This window comes from Somniosus microcephalus, chromosome 9 (assembly GCF_052327205.1).
Source record: "Somniosus microcephalus isolate GS21.2 chromosome 9, FLI_Smic_1.0, whole genome shotgun sequence".
Lineage (NCBI taxonomy): Eukaryota > Metazoa > Chordata > Chondrichthyes > Squaliformes > Somniosidae > Somniosus > Somniosus microcephalus.
The window spans coordinates 22,190,833-22,209,687 of NC_140995.1; the positions used below are offsets into that span (position 1 = coordinate 22,190,833).

An 18,855-nucleotide genomic window follows, 5' to 3' on the forward strand; every position below is an offset into this window, starting at 1 on the left:
GTTTGCAATTTGTGTTCATTTTTAGTTTCAGTTTTCTAATTTAATTGCAAATTTCAGTTAATTATCATACTTTTTAACTAAGAACTCACAGCGGAGAAGTGAGCTTTAATTCTCCAGTTCTTCACTGTAACTCGGTAAATTTATCCTTATCGGGGACATTTGGCTTCACACATAATGAAGTTCAAAAGAATTTTGAGTTCCAGACAAAGTCATTCCATTGTGATTTGTGGTACAGTTAATGCTGTATGAGCTCACTGGAGTCAGCGTTTGTCTTTTTCAAATTGATATAAGCAGAGGGTACAGCACTTAGATTTCTTTGTTGCTTTCTTTCTAAGCACTCATAGTAGGAGTGTTCCCATTTTGATAATGGCTCTATTGTCTGCTGAATGTAGGCCTTGGCTGTAACCCTATTATTCAGCTCAGCTCAGTTACACTGAGGACTGTTTATAACCAGTGTTATAAGCTGGTGTTATGGGAAAGCATATATACATAAAATAAATTGCGTTTTTTTCCTGTACCCCCAGAACAAACTGACTGAAATCAGTGTATAGAAGATTTGAAATGTGGCCTACACTAGTTGTATTTCATACGGTGTGCTTTGGTGAGAAGAGCTCATCTTAGGAGACTTCTTTTGATCTGAGATTTTTATATTCAGAATTCATATTGCTTTTGTGCAAGAGTTGCATTTTATTTGTAATCATTTGCAATACCTTAAGAGTATCAGTTGAACTGACAAATATCATTTCCTTTGTACTATAAATTCAATATTCCAAATTAGTGATTACATAACCCAGCCCCAGGCTTATTTCAAGGATAGGTCTTGTGCTGATTGTGAAGTAGTCTATAAAATCTGTCGGCAGATTTTTTTTCTTTCTCTTTCTCATCCTTCTGCCCTGCAGCATTCAACTTAAATATTTGAAAAACAATTGCTCTTTCTAGGGTTTTTTTTCTCCTCCATCTTAAATTTCCATTCTTTATTTTTAATTAATTGGTGAATAGTGCCATTGTCACCAAGCTAGTCCTGCATGTAATGTTGGAGAAATGCATTCACAGCAACCACAGAGTTAATATAAATTGAACATAAAATCATGGTACAGGAAACTTTGTGCTATCCGGCACCCACGGGACCGAGCTGCTGCCGTTGCCTCAAAACTTCCGTACTCTCCAGAGTTAATGTTGAGAGATACGGAGATTCTTATCTCCGTATTTGACAACAAACACTGTTGCTTAGCAACAGCTTCTAAACACTCCGGTGTGGCCCTAAAGCTCTGTAGCTGAAGCTGTTGCTATAGCTACAGACCTTGCACAGCTTGACTGTTCAAACAAAGCAAAAAAAACAAACAAAAAGAATAAAAAACGGCTGCTGATTTTTGCCGGTGGCTCCAGATTGCCGGATAGCTCACCTCCGGATAGCACAAAGTTTCCTGTACTACTGACAAAATCAAGTTATTAAATATAACAAACATTCAAGATCTGTCCTAGTATTTCATGACAGCAAAGATTTTCCTTTTAGAGCACCCAAAACGGCTCAGTGAGTGTATCCAGCGATTAGCTGAGCCATACAGACTGGGAAGCCCCCAAGTCCAATCCCTAATCTGTACACAGTTAGCTGATCTCATTCAGGACGGCAGTAGGACGTTACAGTTGGCCTCGGTTTTCTGGGTTGGGGAGGAAAATTGGCTCGGGTTCCTGCTGCTAATAACTATTCAGCAATCCCTGCTGGAACAGCGTTATGGTTGGCTGTGTTTAGTTGAACAGCTTGGTTAATGTTCACATGAACAACAACCACTTAGTCGAGATACAGGAAGGTGACTGGTATCCAGGGATTCATGCCCCAGCAACGAGTCTATGCCTTCAGAGGAGATGGGGAGAAGTTAATGATTAAAGGAAGGAAAACAATGCTCCCTTGTCTGTCTTTCTCCTCTCCTTTGCTGAAGGTGAATGTTCTTATTGGAATAGAGTTCCACAGATGCCAACAGTGGTGCATCTCCCAAGTGGCCATTTTTTCATGTGAAAAGACTGGACAGTGAGTGTTGCAGTTGATTATGGGGGGATATCTGATTCTACCTGTGGACACTGAGGACAATTTTAACCTAACCTATCTGTTGGGAAACAAGTCAATGGAGGCTAAATTGGGAGGGGTGTAAAACTAGAGTTCCACCCGATGGTTTCCTGTCCTGCAAATTTTGTTACAATGATTTCCATAGTTTGCAATAGGAGTCACTGGGTAACGATCGAGAGGGAATCTTGACACCAGCGGGGAAAAATTCGGTTGCTTTGCGCCTCCCGTTAGCGTGGGGCGCAAAGCAACTAGCGCCCAGGCGCAGCGATGTTTGCACCGTTCATGAACTTGACCATTTTGCAGTGGCGCTAAACACTACCACCACGATCGCCTGCGCCCGCAGATCATGACGTCAGTTAAGCGTGCAACGTCCCGGTAGCGCCCCAGACCGGATATTGAGTGGCGCCCCCTGCCTTACCGCCTGCTGCTGGCAACGACCGGTTGAGGGGAGCGTTTTGCAGTCGGGAAGGGACTGGGGGAGCGCTATTTAAAGACGACCACTTCCTGCATTTTTTTGTCGGCGACATTTTTGCACCACGCATTCTGAGAGAGAGACTTCTGGAGAGATTCAACGCTGTGTGAAGGAGTTTTGGGTACTGAGCAGCACTTTGCAGGTTCATTTTGATTTGACCTTGCAACAATTTAGAAGAAACTATGGGGGCTGCACTCTGAGCTCTCCCTGGGCCTCTCCATTGTTCTTTCCAGCAGATTTGATGTACAGGTCTCTCCAGGCCGAGATTCAAGGCTGCAATGAGCAGGGTGTGGATGGAGAGCAAGATCAACCCTCCCCTTTAAGAACTGGCCGACACCATTGTGTCTGTGTTCCATTGCTGACTGACATCACCTGAGCTTCGCCAGCGCTCTGAGGTAGCGCCTCGCTCCTTGACATTAGCGCCTTAAGAAAAGTGTGTAGCACCTGATTTAGCGCTCCAATCACCTCCAGGGGCGATAGAAGCCAAGTTTGCAGTCAGAGGCGATAATTAGCACCAGGCACTAAACTTTGCGCCCGGCCGATAATTGCATCCCAAACGGGGCGATACCGAATTTCTCCCCCCAGCTGTTTTGACTCTAAATCTGTCCTCACTGAGACACGTTAACAGCACAGATCGGAGATCAATCTTGGGACCTTCCTAGTGTGTATCGCTCAGTATCTGTGTACATGGTGCATTTATCTACTGATGGAGCCTGTTGGAGATGAGGCTTTCTCACAACACTTCTAAATTGTGCTAAAACAGCAGAAAGCAGCAGCTGGTCAGCAGGCAGGAGTGCAATATCAGCTGCAAAAGGCTGTCGCCAAGGACCGAACAAATAATCGCTGGCACTTGGGTAAATGGGGCCGAGTAGAGCACTTCCAGGCCGACGAGGCAAGTTTTTTCAAAAAATATACTTCTTTCTGGGCCTCTTATGCCCTCATCTCTCTTCCCACAAGGTTGACCTGACAGCAAAGCTACAATTGCTTTCCCGCTCAGGTCCATGCTTAAAATAGTTGTCGAGCCCCGATAACATTTGCATATTTAATGAAAAATCATGCCAATTTCAGAAGAGCAGGTTAAAATCACAACCTTTGGGTGAGTCTCCCAAACTTTTTTTTTTTTAACTGCCCAGGGTAGGCAGGGTTAAAATCATCCAACGATAACAATTTGCATTTATATTGCTCCTTTAACGCAGCAAAACGTCCCAAGGCACTTAACGAGCAATATCAATAAAAACATATTTGACACCGAAGGAGATATCCGGACAGATGACCAAAAGCTTGGTCAAAGAGGTAGGTTTTAAGACACATCTTGAAGGAGAGAGAGGTAGACAGGCTGAGAGGTTTAGGGAAGGAATTCCAGAGCTTTGGGCCAAGGCAGCTGAAAGCACGGCTGCCAATGGTGGGAGGATTAAAATCGGGGATGCGCAAGAGTCCAGAATTGGAAGAGCATAGATCTCAAAGGCTTGTAGGCCTGGCGGAGGTTAGCGATGGGAAGGAGGTGAGGCCATGGACAGATTTGAAAACCAGGATGAGGATTTTAAAACTGAAGTGTTGCCGGACCGGGAGCCAATGAAGGTCAGCAGGCACGTGGGTGAACATACAGGCAGCAGAGTGTTTTTGATGAGCACAAGTTTATGTAGGGTGGAAGATGGAAGGGCAGCCAAGAGAGCATTGGAATAGTCAAGCCTAGAGGTAATAAAGGCATGGATGAGGGTTTCAAAAGCAGATGAGCTGAGGCAGGGTTGGAGCCGGGCGATGTTACGGAGGTGGAAGTAGGCAGTCCTGGCGATGGAGCGGATATGTGGTCAGAAGCTCATCTCGGGGGTCAAACGCAACACTAAGGTTGCAAACGGTCTGACTCCGCTTCAGACAGTTGCCAGGGATGGCCAGGGAGCGGAGTTTGTGGCAGAGGCCAAAGACAATAGCTTCAGCCTTCCCAATATTTAGTTGGAGGAAATTTTTGCTCATCCAATATTGGTTGTCGGACAAGCAGTGTGACAAATCAGAGAGAGTGGAGTGGTCCAGAGAGATGGTGACATGATAGAGCTGAGTGTCGTCGGCGTACATGTGGAACCTTATGTTGTTGTGTTTTCAGATGATATTGCCAAAGGGTAGCATGGAGATAAGAAATTGAATGGGGCCAAGGATAGAACCTTGGAACTCCAGAGGTAACGGTGCGGGAGTGGGAAGAGAAGCCATTGCAGGTGATTCTCTGGCTACGATTGATAGACAAGAATGGAACTAAGCAAGGGCAGTTCCACCTAGCTGGACGACAGGGGAGAGGGGTTGGAGGAGGATGGTGTGGTCAACTGTGTTGAAGGTTGCAGATAGGTCGAGAAGGATGAGGAGGGATAGTTCATCATGGTCACAGTCACAAAGAATGTCATTTGTGACTTTGGTAGGGGCCGTTTCAGTACTGTGGCCGGGCCGGAAACCTGAATGGAGGGATTCAAACGTGGAGTTGCGGGAAGGATTAGCACGAATTTGGGAGGTGACAACACGTTCAAGGACTTTGAAGAGGAAAGGGAGGTTGGAGATGGGTGGTAGTTTGCAAGGACAGAGGGGTCAAATGTTGGATGATAAATTGCAGGGTCCATGGCTTTTCCAGTTTGCATGGTGCTCCAAGCTATGAATTTGTTACATAGTGGCATACTTCAGTGAATAATTTTCAAGGTTTAGAATCCTAGAATGATGCAGCACGGAAGGAGGCCATTCAGCCCATCGTGCCTGTGCTGGCTCTTAAAAACTATCCAATTAGTCCCAGAACCCTGCAATTTTTTTCCCCTTCAGGTATTTATCCAGTTTGCTTTTGACAGTTATTATTGAATCTCCTTCCACCACCCTTTCAGACAGTGCATTCCACAACTACTTTGCTGCATAAAAAATTTCTCCTCATCTTGCCCCTGGTTCTTTTGCCAATTACCTAAATCAGTGTTTTTGTTAACCTATTTGTACATTAAATTTAAGTTAAGCTTAAAGGTATAAATAGAACGCAGGAGTGCTCAAATGTATTATGGGTATACTCTTAGCAGTGGAAGATCAAATCTGAATGATATTTAGCCTAATAACTAGCTGTATGGCTGGGATATATATGCTGTAGCTACCCTATCAAAAGTTTTGTACTTCTTCATTTGACATCTTCACATGCTGCTGAAGTTGAGCCTGTTCTGAATCAAATTCTGGGGAATATGTTAGAGGACCATATTCCTTCACATTGCTTTTGATGTTGGTTTTACTGCCCATCGGCACTATCAAAGCACATATCCTCAATTAACACACCCTCATCACCACATCAAGTGGTATCTCTAAAGTATTAAAGAACTGTAGAAATGCCGTAGGGCCTTCAGGCATACTGACAAACATATAAAACGTGCTTGCATAGTCCCTTTTAAAGTACAATGCTGTTAATCGCCACATCTGCCAGGGGTTCTTGACTTCAAAAAAAAAAAGTGCTACCTTCAAAGTACAGTATGTTGAATATGCTACAAGACAGAATAGATCAGATGCATCAATAGAATGAAATCTTTTTCTTCTTCTGATTTCGCCTCCATTCAGAATATGCTCCACTTGGCATCCCAATGATTATGATCAGAATAAATTGGCTCGGGTTTTTCCATACTTTCCATTGTGTTAGTGCTAATGATATTATGATATATCCTTCACTTTCAGCATTTACCAGGGCATTGGCAAGCCTGCATGTGGTAGCTCATCCAATTGCTGCCGCCTGGTATTAATTATATTATCACTTTTGTTTGGAACAGGTGGAATTAGTTATAACTTCACTTTACATCTGTTTGTGGCCAAGCAGGATGAGATCAATATCAATGGCTAGATCTTGAAGACCATCAAGAGAGTAGTACCCTCTACATTTTCAAATATAATCTTTTATGATTTTGCAGAGAAGTCCAGCTGAATAATCTGGAGGATCTTCAGTTGGTGCATACACTGGCCACTGAGAGAATTTATCATCTATGGATATCAACTAGCTAGCTTTACTCCCATTATTTTCTGATATCCAGGAAGTTTAGACGATAGGGATCCATCTTGGATCTTGGAACACTGAAAATGTATAGCTTGCAAAATACGAAGGCATTGAAGGGTTCCGTTGACCAACCATTCAAATTTTGACTTGAGGCTTTTCAATGTCTTGAAACCCTCCTGTCTGTGTGTCTTTATATAATCAGGTTATGAACTTCAATATTGAAATTGTGCGGAAAGTTCTTGGACACCATGCAATCATGACTATCACGTCATTCAACCTGCAGCGCTGCTGTACCAGATGATACATGCTGCAGTTGTATGGATTTTTTTTAAAACAGACTGCTACAGGAAAACAATTTAGCCTAAAAATTCGATTACTTTGCAAAGCAACTGGTGCCTGGGTGCAGTGCTGCCAACGCCTCCCACGAAATTCAGTGGGAGGTTACCGGCGGCGGTAACCGTTGGTGCCCCACGGAGCTGTGCCACTGGCGATGACGTCATCGCCGTGCGCAGCGCCCCACCTGTGATCTTCGGTAGTGCCCCCTGACTTCTCGCCGGACGCTATGTCCGACGGGGTCAGGGGGGCCTATCTGTGGCCGGGGAGGTGCCAGGCGGCCATTTTTGTTGCTGGCCGCCTGCCAGCACCTGCCCCCTCTGCGGTCCCCTGCCTCCTCAGCAGCCACCCCGCGGAGTGCTGGCTGCGCTCCGTGAGCCTGGCACTTCTCTTGAGTGCCGGGCTCTTTTGCCGGCACTCCAATCCCCGGTGACCCAGCTGGGTTGCGCTGCGCTAGGCCCCTCTCCTTTAAGAAGGGGAGGAAGACCTGCAGTACAGCGGCGCGACATGCTGCAGCGCATGGCGCTGTGGCACATAGCGCCGCAATATTCACTCGCAGTGCCCCAAGAGGGAGACGTGGCACTTCTAGTAGCACCCCGCTTCCCTCTTGGGGCACTACCAGTGCATTTTGGCCGCGGGGGTGCTAATTTTTTCGGGCCCTGGCGAAGTTAGTGCCCTAAAGGGGGCGCGCCTCAATTTTCCCCCCTTTATCTCCAGTAAAATACACCTACTGGTGATATAAGGAAGTGCATAAGCATTTGCCCTTCAAGCTTGGCACCATCGTCTTCCCAGCATAATCTAACCACTCCCTATCTTTACCTTTGTGTATGTCACCACTTAAAAACACTATTACGTACTATCAATGCCTCCAAGCACCATTAGTCTTTTCTTGAACTGATACTGTTGGGATATGTATTCTATAATTCTTGTTGGGATATATATTTATTCTTTGTACCAGTAATTTCAGTGTGCCAGGAGTGAACTTTGAGGAGGAAGGAACTTTTTTGTATTTGAATTTTACTATTTAATTTTTATTTTAACTCATACTTTGGCTATTACAACTGTACAATTTAATTGTACACTCATGATGAATCGTTTGTTTGAAGATCTGTAGTGAAGAGGAATTCATTTTACTATACTAAAGATTCATGATTGTAAAACTTTTTAACTCCACAGCTTTTGCAGCTTATAGCAAACTCACAGTTAACCTCTTTAAGTGGAGCTGCACAGAAGAACTACTTCAATATTTTGGAAAAGATTGTTCGGAAAGGTAAACTTTATACAACCCTATAATATGCAAATATGTAAAACATGCTTCTCGGAGTAGCAATGTAAAGAGATCTATACTAATTTCCTCCTTCCCAATAAATTCATTCTAACTATAGTTGTTTCAGTTGTCATATAGTAATTTGTTTTGTCTTTAGATATTCAGAAGTCTTAAACCTAGTAACATACTGCACAAGATTAGTGTCCTTCACAGTGTAAACTTCGCTTATTTATCTTGGAGACTGCAGAATTTTCAAGTAGAGCAGTGTTGCAGCATGCTGGGTATTTAGAAAGGCTTGCATTTATATTAGCACCTTTCACGACTTCGGGACGTCCCAAAGCACTTTACTGCCAATTAAGTACTTTTGAAGTGTTGTCACTGTTGTAATGTAGGAAATGCAGTAGCCAATTTGCACAAGTTTACTGTGAATTCCCAGGTTGAAATGCAAGCAGTGGCTGGCAAAGCTACTTATTGTGCACTTTCCTGTTGGTTACAATGGTGTCCTCACAATGGTTAAAACTGATCGTCTTTCTCTTTCACAGTACACCTATCCTATTCCTTTGTAGAAAGTATGTTACTCGCTTCTATAAAATCTTGATAAATCCAGACATAGCTTTGTAAAAGAAATGGCATCTCCAAATTGGCCTGCACTGACTTTAGTTATTGGTCTGAGGTTGGACCAATTTGGAGTCCCTCCCAAGGAGAAATAGGCATACGGGCTCAATACCAGTGTGCCGTGCTCCTTTCTCTTAAAGGCCATGGTTCCATCTCGTTAGTAGTTTTTCCTAAGTTTATTGCATAGCAAATAGCAAAAGAAGTTACAACTTGGAAATATAAATGGGGGGGGGAGAAAGAGAGAAAGCTAGGGTTGGCAACTGTGGTTGAACATATTCTTGGAGGTTTGGTCATGTGATATTTTAAAACACTCGTGCACCACTGGAATTTCCAAACTTTATTCACTTTGCCTAACAAAATACTCTGCAGTGGGGAAGAGTGGGACTGGCAAGCACAGTTTCCACCACATACCTGTCGCGGGTTGGTTAGACAGGAGATGAGGATAGGTTTTTTTTCCATTTGAATTTACAGAAAGCGTTGAATACAGGCACAAGTAATTTCCTTGTTGCTGGTCCCGCAGGATGCCTTTGTGAACACCTTCACGTACTCCTGAATCATTCTATCTTCTGATCAGCGAACAACAGGGAACATTAGTTTGCATTACTTTATACCAATAAAGAGAAATTACCTCATTTTATAGCCATCAATTCCTTTAATGTGCATAAAGCTTTCAATGCTTAAAAAAACCTCTCTATTCCTCTGCAAGTGAAAGATGATCAGAGTGAAATTGTGAAAGGCAGAGGGCACAGGTAAGTATTTCCAGTGGCGGGGTGGGACTAGACATGAGGAAATTCCAGCAGGGAGTGGCTGAAACTGAAAATGGACAGCGTCTCCAAGTGCCAGGATGGGAATTGAGAGCCATGAAGGTGCGCAGTCGTGAACTACACATACAAAGTGCTTCTCTTCTGGGTGCGCCTGTAGCAGCATCCAGATCAACCTTCAATTTCTGGAGACTCCTGAGCAATCAGTGAGGGGTGGCAACCCTAGTGTCAGCACAGTATGTAGGCACACATTTGTTTTTGTTTTCCCTTTTATTTTTCTAAGCTGGCTCCTGCATAGCAGCTACGGTAAGTTGGCAGATGTGGTTGGGGCTTCAGCAGACATTTTTTCCCTACCTGCTTCCTGGGCCTCTGGCAGATATTTTCTTCCTGCCTGCTTATTTATGAAATTCACAAACTAGTAAGTCATATTCATCCAGTGCTCAATACAATACTTAAAAGGTGTAGTCTGCTGTATTATTAATTTAGGCCTAGAAATTCGGTATAGCCGCATTTGGGGCGCTAGTCCTGGCGATGCGCAAAGTTTAGCGCCAGGCGCAATTTAGCGCCACCTAGCGCGATATTGGGTTGCAGCGCCCCTAAAGGTGATTGCGCCGCTAAATCAGGCGCTGCACGCTACTCTTAAGGCGCTAACCCGGCGGTGCAACCCAATTTCGCGGCGGCGGGGCGCAGCGAGGGTGCTGTCAATAATCACTTTCCCTGAGACTCACTGGCGCTGGCCAGCTCTTAAAGGGGCAGATCAATTGGCATCACCAGACACACTCACTGCCTTGCAGGCCTTCAAAGCGGTAGGAGCCTACCTGTGGCGCACCAGCCTAGCAAGACATGGAAAGGGTGAGGCAGAGGGCGGAACGCCTCACTGATGGGGCATTGGATGCTTTGGTTGGCGCAGTGGAATCAAGGCCAAGGAAGATGGTCGGAATGTGATTTATGTTTTGGACAGTCTCCCGGGTGTGAGAGTTAAGTTGCCATAGCTTTCTCATGTTTGAAGGAACCACATTTTGTGTAATGAAACACTTTCTTCATTTACAATGGCCATGCCTTCTATTTACATGCATCTTGCCCTTCACAGGCTTGGGGGTATCAGACCGGTTCCATTCCTGTTCTTGGAATGGCAGCAAGCATTCCGTGAGAGGGGCCTAGAAGCTACTTCTGATCAGCCTCTGACGCGCAGCCTGAGAAGAGCCGCTCGTGTAGTTCAGGCCAGCAGGCATCTTCTTAGCCACTGACAGAGATGTCCTGCACCTTATCTGAGGCTGCAGATCTGGCTGAAGCAGCTGGCACAGCTCAGTCACCACCTCCTTTCTAAATCGCAGCCTTCTGACACACTGCTCCTCCGGCATGTTCATGTAGGAAAACTGCTGTCGGAAAACCCTGCCAGCATAAGTCTGCTGTGGCGACGTCTGTTGGTCCTCCTCCGTCTGGCCATGCCCGCCCCCCTCTCCCAGCGTCTCAGCGCCCTTTCCAGATGATTCAGCAGCAGGACGTTCCCCCTCCAATGCAGCCCCCATAATAAGTGCCTACGGGAAGGTTCCCGTTGTCAAGGCTCACCAACAGCAAGGTGATGGTCTGAAGGCTGAAGATCGTCTGCCTGCGCTGGCTCAGTGGTCAAATGGCTCTCGGTGTGCAGCTCAGCAACTCTTTGTAGCTCTCGAGGAAGTTGTGCTCCAAAAATGGCTGCCGCTTTTAAACCACACCAGTCCCCTTTAAATAATGCTCCTCCAGCCCGAGAGCGACTTGGTAAGGTCCAGGTAAGCTGTCACTATTAGCGCCAGGCGCTACGGAGGGGGGTGCCACTGAATTTCCGGTCCGGGGCGCCTAAAAGGCGTTGCACACTCAAATGATGTCATAATCGGCCTGCGCCCATGAGCGGGCACTAAGATTTAGCGCCGGCGCTAAATGCATGCTCAATATGGGGCGAGGCGCCTTGCGCCCGCCCGAAAATTGGCTAGCGCCCCACTTCTCGGCCTCTTTAGGCGTTAATCGGTGGCGTTAACAACCGAATTTCTCCCCCCCCCCCCCCTAGTCTCTTCATGAGGAATTATCCAAGTATTACCATAGGCTTTATCTGAGGAAAATTGAGATGATTTCATTCAATGTGATGGCAGTTAAGAGTACCTAATCCACGCTATAAATGTAAGCACTGAAGTAAAATTCTTGTCATTATCTGGATATACCAAAAAAATTAGTTTCACAGATTACTTTGTACAAATTACTTTTCACATCCAGATATAACTTGCATTTTTGGATGCATTCTGAGCAGACTTCTGCATAAAAGACAACTGGCGTATCTGACTTTTGTGTAGGTTTTAGGTTTGTTAATGTAGTGAAAGCCCACTAATAAATCAAAGTAGCTGATTGTGTTTATTTCCTCCTCCTCTTCCCCTGTAAATATGTCAATCTTTAGTATTGTTGTGATGTGTGGATTTTGATTTGTCAGAAGTAATTGTTGAATGCTGTTTGCATCCATTTAGGTCCTTACCTCATGAGTTCTTAATACGAATGTATGGCCACCTATTTCTACTTATTGATTATCTGATGTGCTGTCCTATTAAAGTGCAGCTTCCATATGTTGCCATACCAAATCATGTTTACTGGAAGCATTCTTTAAATATGTGGTGTCTCTAAAAGTAACACACTGAGGGATACTTAGGAATTTTAACCCCATGACCAGTAAACCCTTACATGGGCAATTGGATAATCAAAGCACACATCTTATTCTAATTTAGAATTCTAACTAGTCTAATATGAAACTTTGAGGGTTGAAGACAAATGATTGGCAGTGTTAAATACTGTGATATGTTTCATGCTATGTGTGTCATTTTTTCCCCTTTGACACATCTCAGAAACACTTTAAAGTTGGATGGAACTCTATTTTAAATTAAAATAATAGAACATGCTGGAAATACTCAGCAGGTCAGGCAGCATCTGTGGAGCAAGAAACGGTTAACGTTTCAGACCTTTCGTCAGAACTGGAAAAAGTTAGAGATGTGACGGGTTTTAAGCGAGTACAGAGGCAGGGAAAGGGGGGAGGGGAGGAAAGGAAAGCACAAAAGGGAAGGTCTGTGATGGGGTGGAAGGCTGGACAGATTAAATGACAAAAGGGATGATGGTGAAACAGCGATTTACATGTACTTTCAATTTAGTATACTGTATTCGCTGCTTACGATGCAGTCTCCTCTATTGGGGAGACCAAACACAGATTGGGTGATCGCTTTGCGAAACACCTCTGTTCAGTCCACAAACGTGACCCCAAGCCTCCGGTCACCTGTCATTTTAATTCTCCGACCCACTCCCACCTCTCTGTCCTTGGCCTCCGATACTGTTCCAATGAAGTTCACGTAAGCTCGAGGAACAGCACCTCGTCTTTCTATTAGGCACTTTACAGCCTTCCGGGCTCAACATTGAGTTCAACAATTTCAGATCATAACCTATGCCCCCATTTTTTTTGAATGGCAGCTGTTGCTGATGATTCTGATATTCCCATTTACACCTCCTCTAGACTCATCTTTTGTTTCTTTAATTATCCCATTATCATCGCCTCCTTTTGCCACCTCTCCACAGATGCTGCCTGACCTGAGTATTTCCAGCATCTTCTGGTTTTATTTCAGATTTCCAGTATCCACAGTATTTTTCTTCCTTATTATTATAATATCTTTTTTTTAAAGTTTTTGTACTGATCAAAATGGGAAGGTGAGGGCTGTCATTACTGAGGCGTGGCATGCCTTTGTTCCACCTTTGGCAATTGGTAAAGGTAGACTACCCTTTATCCGAACTTCCGAAAACCGAAACCCTCTAAAAACCGAAGGTTTTTTCGTTCAGCGTAAGTCGTGCGCACGACCCCGACCCCCCACCCTTTCGGATAAGGGATAGTGTATCCTTTATCCGCACTTCCGAAAACCGAAATCCTCTGAAAACCGAAAGGTTTCGTTCAGCGTAAGTCGTGCGCACGACGCCGACCCCCCCGCCCCCGCCGACCGCCGACCCCCACCCCCGACAAATTTCCCAGTCTTATAAAATACCTTCTGAAATCCGAAATTTTCCGAAAACCGAAACACGGCTGGTCCCGAGGTTTTCGGATAAAGGATAGTCTACCTGTATTGACATTAAGCACACTCTGGTCAGGTATAACACAATCCAGATTCAGCGTGAAATTTCTTCCAGTCAGCTCAAACAAGCTGTCTGAACCTTAATCGCAGAAGACCACCTTCACAAATGTGAATTTTCCATTTCCACCAGCAGCTTAATGGCCCCTGAATAAAGATTGTTAATATTGAACTTGGAACAGTTTCGTACCAACTAAGAACTGGGTTGAGACTTACGAAACTCATTTGTAAATATCAAAGCGAAGTGACTCTCATCAGCAAGGTCAATAACTTTGAACAAATTCAAGCTGAAAAGATTATTTGCAAACCCACAGCACTATCCAATCCACCTATAATTCTATCCTATATTTTTAATTCTTTTTATCAATTGTGTGAGGATTGAAGTATACTTTTCTGGTTGTGTTACAGTAATTGAGGACCAACAGAATCCTCGACTAATCAAAAACCTTCTACAGGATCTGGGTTCTGCCCTCTGCATCCTCGTCCGCGAGGTGGGAAGGTGTGTCCTTGTTGGGAACGTTAACATCTGGGTTTACCGTATGGAAACTATTCTGAATTGGCAACACCAGCTAAATAACCTGCAGATTACCAGGGTAGGAATACTAAACCTACTTTATTGCTTACTACCCTTGTTTTGCTTTGACTTCCTTGTTGATCAGGTGCATGAATCTGTTGTGTTAGTAGTTGATTAGTAATGACTACAGTACAATGTCTTCTCAGGGCAAACGACCAATCTGTGCTCAGGAGGCAGGTCGGTCAGTAAAATCTTTTTAAGGATGCTGCGTGCCTCCATTTTAACAGGATTCTTATTTTTAACCCATGGAGGCCGGGTTTCCCGGGGCTCGGGAATCATGGCAGGTAAAAGGAGGTGAGAAGGGCCGCATTCATGAGCTGAGTGCATTTACAACACTGCTTTTGAGCCAGGAGGAGCAGGAATGTTTCCAGGCCAAACAAGCTTACCTCCACACAAGCGGACCCCTGCGATTGGCCGATTCTCTTTTTTTTTTCTCTTCCTGATCCCATAGCGATCTCTGACTGCTCCCCCACCCCAATCACCCACGATGTCTACTTACCTGGCACCTGCTCCCCGGCTGCTTTCCCACACGGCAGGAAACCTGCTGAAAAAGATTTTAAAGACATCCTGTGGTTGTCTGACCGGGTTTCCCATCCAGAAATCCTCCCCCCCCCCCCCCCATCGCTCTAGTCACGGCCCGAGTAAATATCGGGGCCTATATTTCCAAAGCTGAAAAGACTTTTAGTACTCCTGAGGGTTATAACTGAATCATGTGTAGTATGTTATAGTTCTGGCAAGATTATAAAAAGCCCTAGGGGGAGAAATTCGGTTGGTTGCGCCAGCGATTAGCGCCTAAGGAGGCCGAGAAGTGGGGCGTTAGCCAATTTTCGCCCGTCCGCAGTGAACCCAGCGACTCTTGCTATATTGAGTGGGTTTTGGCGTCATTTCAGTGTGCAACGCCTTTTTGGCGCCCCAGACCGGAAATTGAGTGGCGCCCGCCTCCGTTCCGCCTGGCGCTAATAGTGACAGCTTGCTGGAACGTTCCCAAGTCCTTCTCGGGCTAGGGGGGTGCTATTTAAAGGGGACTGCACTAGTATAAAAGCGGCAGCCATTTTGGGTGGGCATCTTGCTGGTTGTTGGAGAGAGTTGCTGACCTTCAGTGGGAGAGCGTACTTTTCATTGAGCCAGCAGTGCCTTTGGACCTTCAGCCCTGTCCACAACAGTTTGCTGGTGAGATATTACTGCGTCTTACTTCTTTCACATTATAATGGGAGCTACTTTGGAGGGGAACATCCTGCTGGCTGAACATATGGCAAGGGCACAGAGGCGGAGGGAGAGAGGGCCGGGAATGGCCAGAAGGAGGAGGGGCAATGGACGTCGCCAAATGCGACCGTACGCTGCCAGGGTTTTCAGGCAGCAGGTGTCATACATTGCCATGTCGGAGGAGCAGTGTATGCGAAGGCTCCGATTCGGAAAGGGTGTGGTGACTGAGCTGTGCCACCTGCTTGCTGAAGATCTACAGCCGCGGTTACGGTGCAGGACCTCTCTGTCGGTGGCCGTCAAAGTCACTGTTGCCCTAAACTTTTTCGCCAGCGGCTCGTTTCAGGCAGCAACTGGGGACATTGCAAATATTTCTCAATTTGCGGATGATGATCATCGCGGTCAACGCCCAATTCCCTGGCAGCAGCCACGACGCGTTCATCCTGCGGCAGACCTCAGTGGCTGACCTTTTCGAGGCCCCGGCTCACCCATGAGGCTGGCTTCTTGGCGACGAGGGCTATCCTCTCTGCCCATGACTCATGACCCCACTCCGTTTGCCCAGCACCCCGGCAGAAGAGCATTACAACACCAGCCATCAGGCGACCAGGAACATTGTGGAGCACACAATCGGTGTGCTCAAGCAGCGGTTCCGTTGTCTCGACCATTCGGGGGGCGCCCTGCGGTACTCGCTGGAGCAAGTGTCGCGCATCGTCGTGGTCTGCTGCATGCTCCACAACCTGGCCATCCGACGCACCCAGCCAATGCCAGCCGACCTTGAAGGTCCAGCAGAGCAGGCGGACGAGGAGGAGGAGGACGGGAGGGGTCCAGAAACTGGAAGGGCCGTCCGTCAGAGGCTCATAAGGACTCGGTTCTAGGCCCCTCTGACGGAATGCTGGGTGTAATTGGAACAGTGCCCTCCAGTTCGCCCAAAGCCTATGAAGGCCACCATGCTTGTAAATAGTCTAGAGTTCCAGTGTAAATAAAACATTTTCTTTATTTTCCAAAAAGTGCTGCTTTCCAGCATGACAAAGCAATGGCAACAGAAAGCATAACTAACGAACTAACACATAACTGTCTGGCAAACCCGCGACACTACCCAAAACATGACTAACATTCACAGCAGGTGTAGACGGCCTTGAATTCTACAAATGAGACGTCTCAACAGCTTCCTCTACTCTTTACCTCTTGATAGAGATCTACTTCTCTTACGAGATCGGCCCCTTCCCTCCCTGCAGCTCCTCCGTAATTGGACCCCAGTGGCTGCGTCAAGGCTGGGGCACGCCTGCTGAGTGTCCAAAAGCGCAGAAGCCCCTGAGGGACGGCCTGGACGACCTCTGGGCTTGGAGGGCCCGGATGCTGACTGCTCCAACTGTGCATGGTTGGAAGTAGTCTGTCCTGCAGGTGGTGGCAGCTGCAGTGGAGACGTGCCAGCGGTGGCATCAGGAATGCTTACATCCTGAGAGCGGACACCTGCTCCATGGTCGGCCGACACACTGGCACTCTGACAGGGCAGCACCGCAGCATGTGCCACAATCGGCTGGTCCACAGATTGATGGCCTGCTGTGGTGCTGCAAGGGCCCCGGGTAATCCTGCCTGATCCAGCTAGGGTGGCAGCAGTCAGTGTTCGCGTGGCCTTAATGTGCAGGAAGCCAGCAAGTGACTGCGTGGCAGCACTGAGCACTTGCGTGGCAGGTACCACTGCTTCGGACAAGGCCGGGACAGCCCTTTCCACTGCTTCGGTCAAGGCCGGGACAGCCCTTTCCACTGCTTCGGTCAAGGCCGGGACAGCCCTTTCCACTGCTTCGGTCAAGGCCGGGACAGCCCTTTCCACTGCTTCGGTCAAGGCCGGGACAGCCCTTTCCACTGCTTCGGACAAGGCCGGGACAGCTCTTTCCACTGCTTCGGACAAGGCCGGGACAGCCCTTTCCGCTGCTTCGGTCAAGCCCTGGACAGTCCTTTCCATTGCTGCCCCAAAGTCCTGCACACTCTTTGCCAGTGTGTCGATGGAGTCAGGCATCCTCCCTACTGCAGCCATCAGCTCAGTGTGCCTGAGCCGAGCCTGGGCGCTCATTTCTGAAAGGCTATGCACTTCCTCTGCACTCTGTGCAGCAGTCATCGTGGCCTGCCTCGCCCTCAGGGGAGACGGCCCCCGAGCTTCCCTACCCACCTCGCGTTGCTGCAGCCCGCTGGTTCCTGCAACTGGTTCCTCATCAGAGACCCCCCCCCCCCCCTCCCCTCCAGGGAACTACTATCCCCAGTCTCCAGATGGGCTGGCTCCCCTGAGGCTGGCACGGATGTTCCGGCTTCCTCCTGCTTGTCTCCTCCGGAGGCAGTGGCACTGGCAGCTTGAGGGCCCGGCTCCCGAGCTGGTGATGCAGCATCTGAAAGCAGGGAGGTTGAAGAGTGGCTTTAGCGAGAGGACAGGGTGGCAGCAAGGGATGCAAGATTGCTGCAATGCTATGACATGGGTCCAGAGTGAAAAAGCATGCTGGTGGGGGGAACAAGTGGAAGGAGACAGCTCAAAAAGGTGAGGACCTTACCATCGCTGTGCACAATGGGGTCGGCAGCTCCAGTGGTGACAGGACCAATCATACGGCCTCCAACAATCTGGTGGACTCTCTCTTCGAGATCCGTGAGAGTCTGGAGTTGAGGACGTCCTCCTCCGGTGCGAAGCTGCTCCTTGCGGTTCCTCGCCAGCTTGGCCTGCAGGAGAAAGGACGGGAAGTGATGAAACATGATGCCCTGAGTTGTCATCTCATGCCCCCCATGGTGGAAGAGCCCTTACATCATGCCCTGAGTTTAATGTGCATGTGTGTTCCCGGAAAGGGCCATGGGTGCTTGCTGACAGATGGCCAATGGGGCATCGCGCACCCTCTGGCCATAAAGTCAGGTGCAGATGGAGAGATGAAGAAGTTTGCCGAAACACCACTCGCCCTCACGACCTGAGTGAGGTCGTTGAATTTCTTCCTGCACTGCACAGGGCTTCTGGTCACCATGCTGTTGGAGTTGACCTTTTGAGAAACTTCCCTCCAAGCTCTTCGGTATTCCTTCTGATTAGGCCTCCTGCCATTGTCGGGGTACAGCACATCTCGCCGACGCTCCACTGCGCCCACCAATTCATCCAATGCCCCATTGGTAAAGCGCTCCGCTCTCTGCCTCACCCTCTCCATCTTCTCAAAGTTTGTAACGCCACAGAATGGCCAGCTCCGATTTTGAGGCCTACAAGGCGCAGAGTGTGGCTGCTGATCCTTACTGACCCACCCCTTTAAGAGCTGGCCGGTGCCTGAAAGTCTCGTGGTCATCGGTAATTGACAGCACCTGCGCTGCGCCCGCCCGCCCCGATATTGAGTAGCGCCGCCAGGTTAGCGCCTTAGGAGTCCCATGTAACGCCTGATTTTGTGCCTCAATCACCTTTAGGGGCGCTGCAACCCGATATCGCGCGAGGTGGCGGTAAGTTGCATC

The 18,855-nt window shown here is 47.4% G+C and overlaps 1 protein-coding gene across 2 annotated transcripts in view; it reads left to right on the forward strand.

The window, feature by feature from the left end:
• The window catches only part of fbxo25 (F-box protein 25), a 60,089-nt gene that overhangs the window by 23,159 nt on the left and 18,075 nt on the right, over window positions 1–18,855 (forward strand). For both annotated transcript variants that reach the window (XM_085996427.1, XM_085996429.1), the window contains exons 5-6: window positions 8,029–8,122; window positions 14,028–14,212. In XM_085996427.1, coding sequence (XP_085852553.1) covers window positions 8,029–8,122; window positions 14,028–14,212 — 279 coding nt within the window. The remainder of the gene's footprint in view (window positions 1–8,028; window positions 8,123–14,027; window positions 14,213–18,855) is intronic.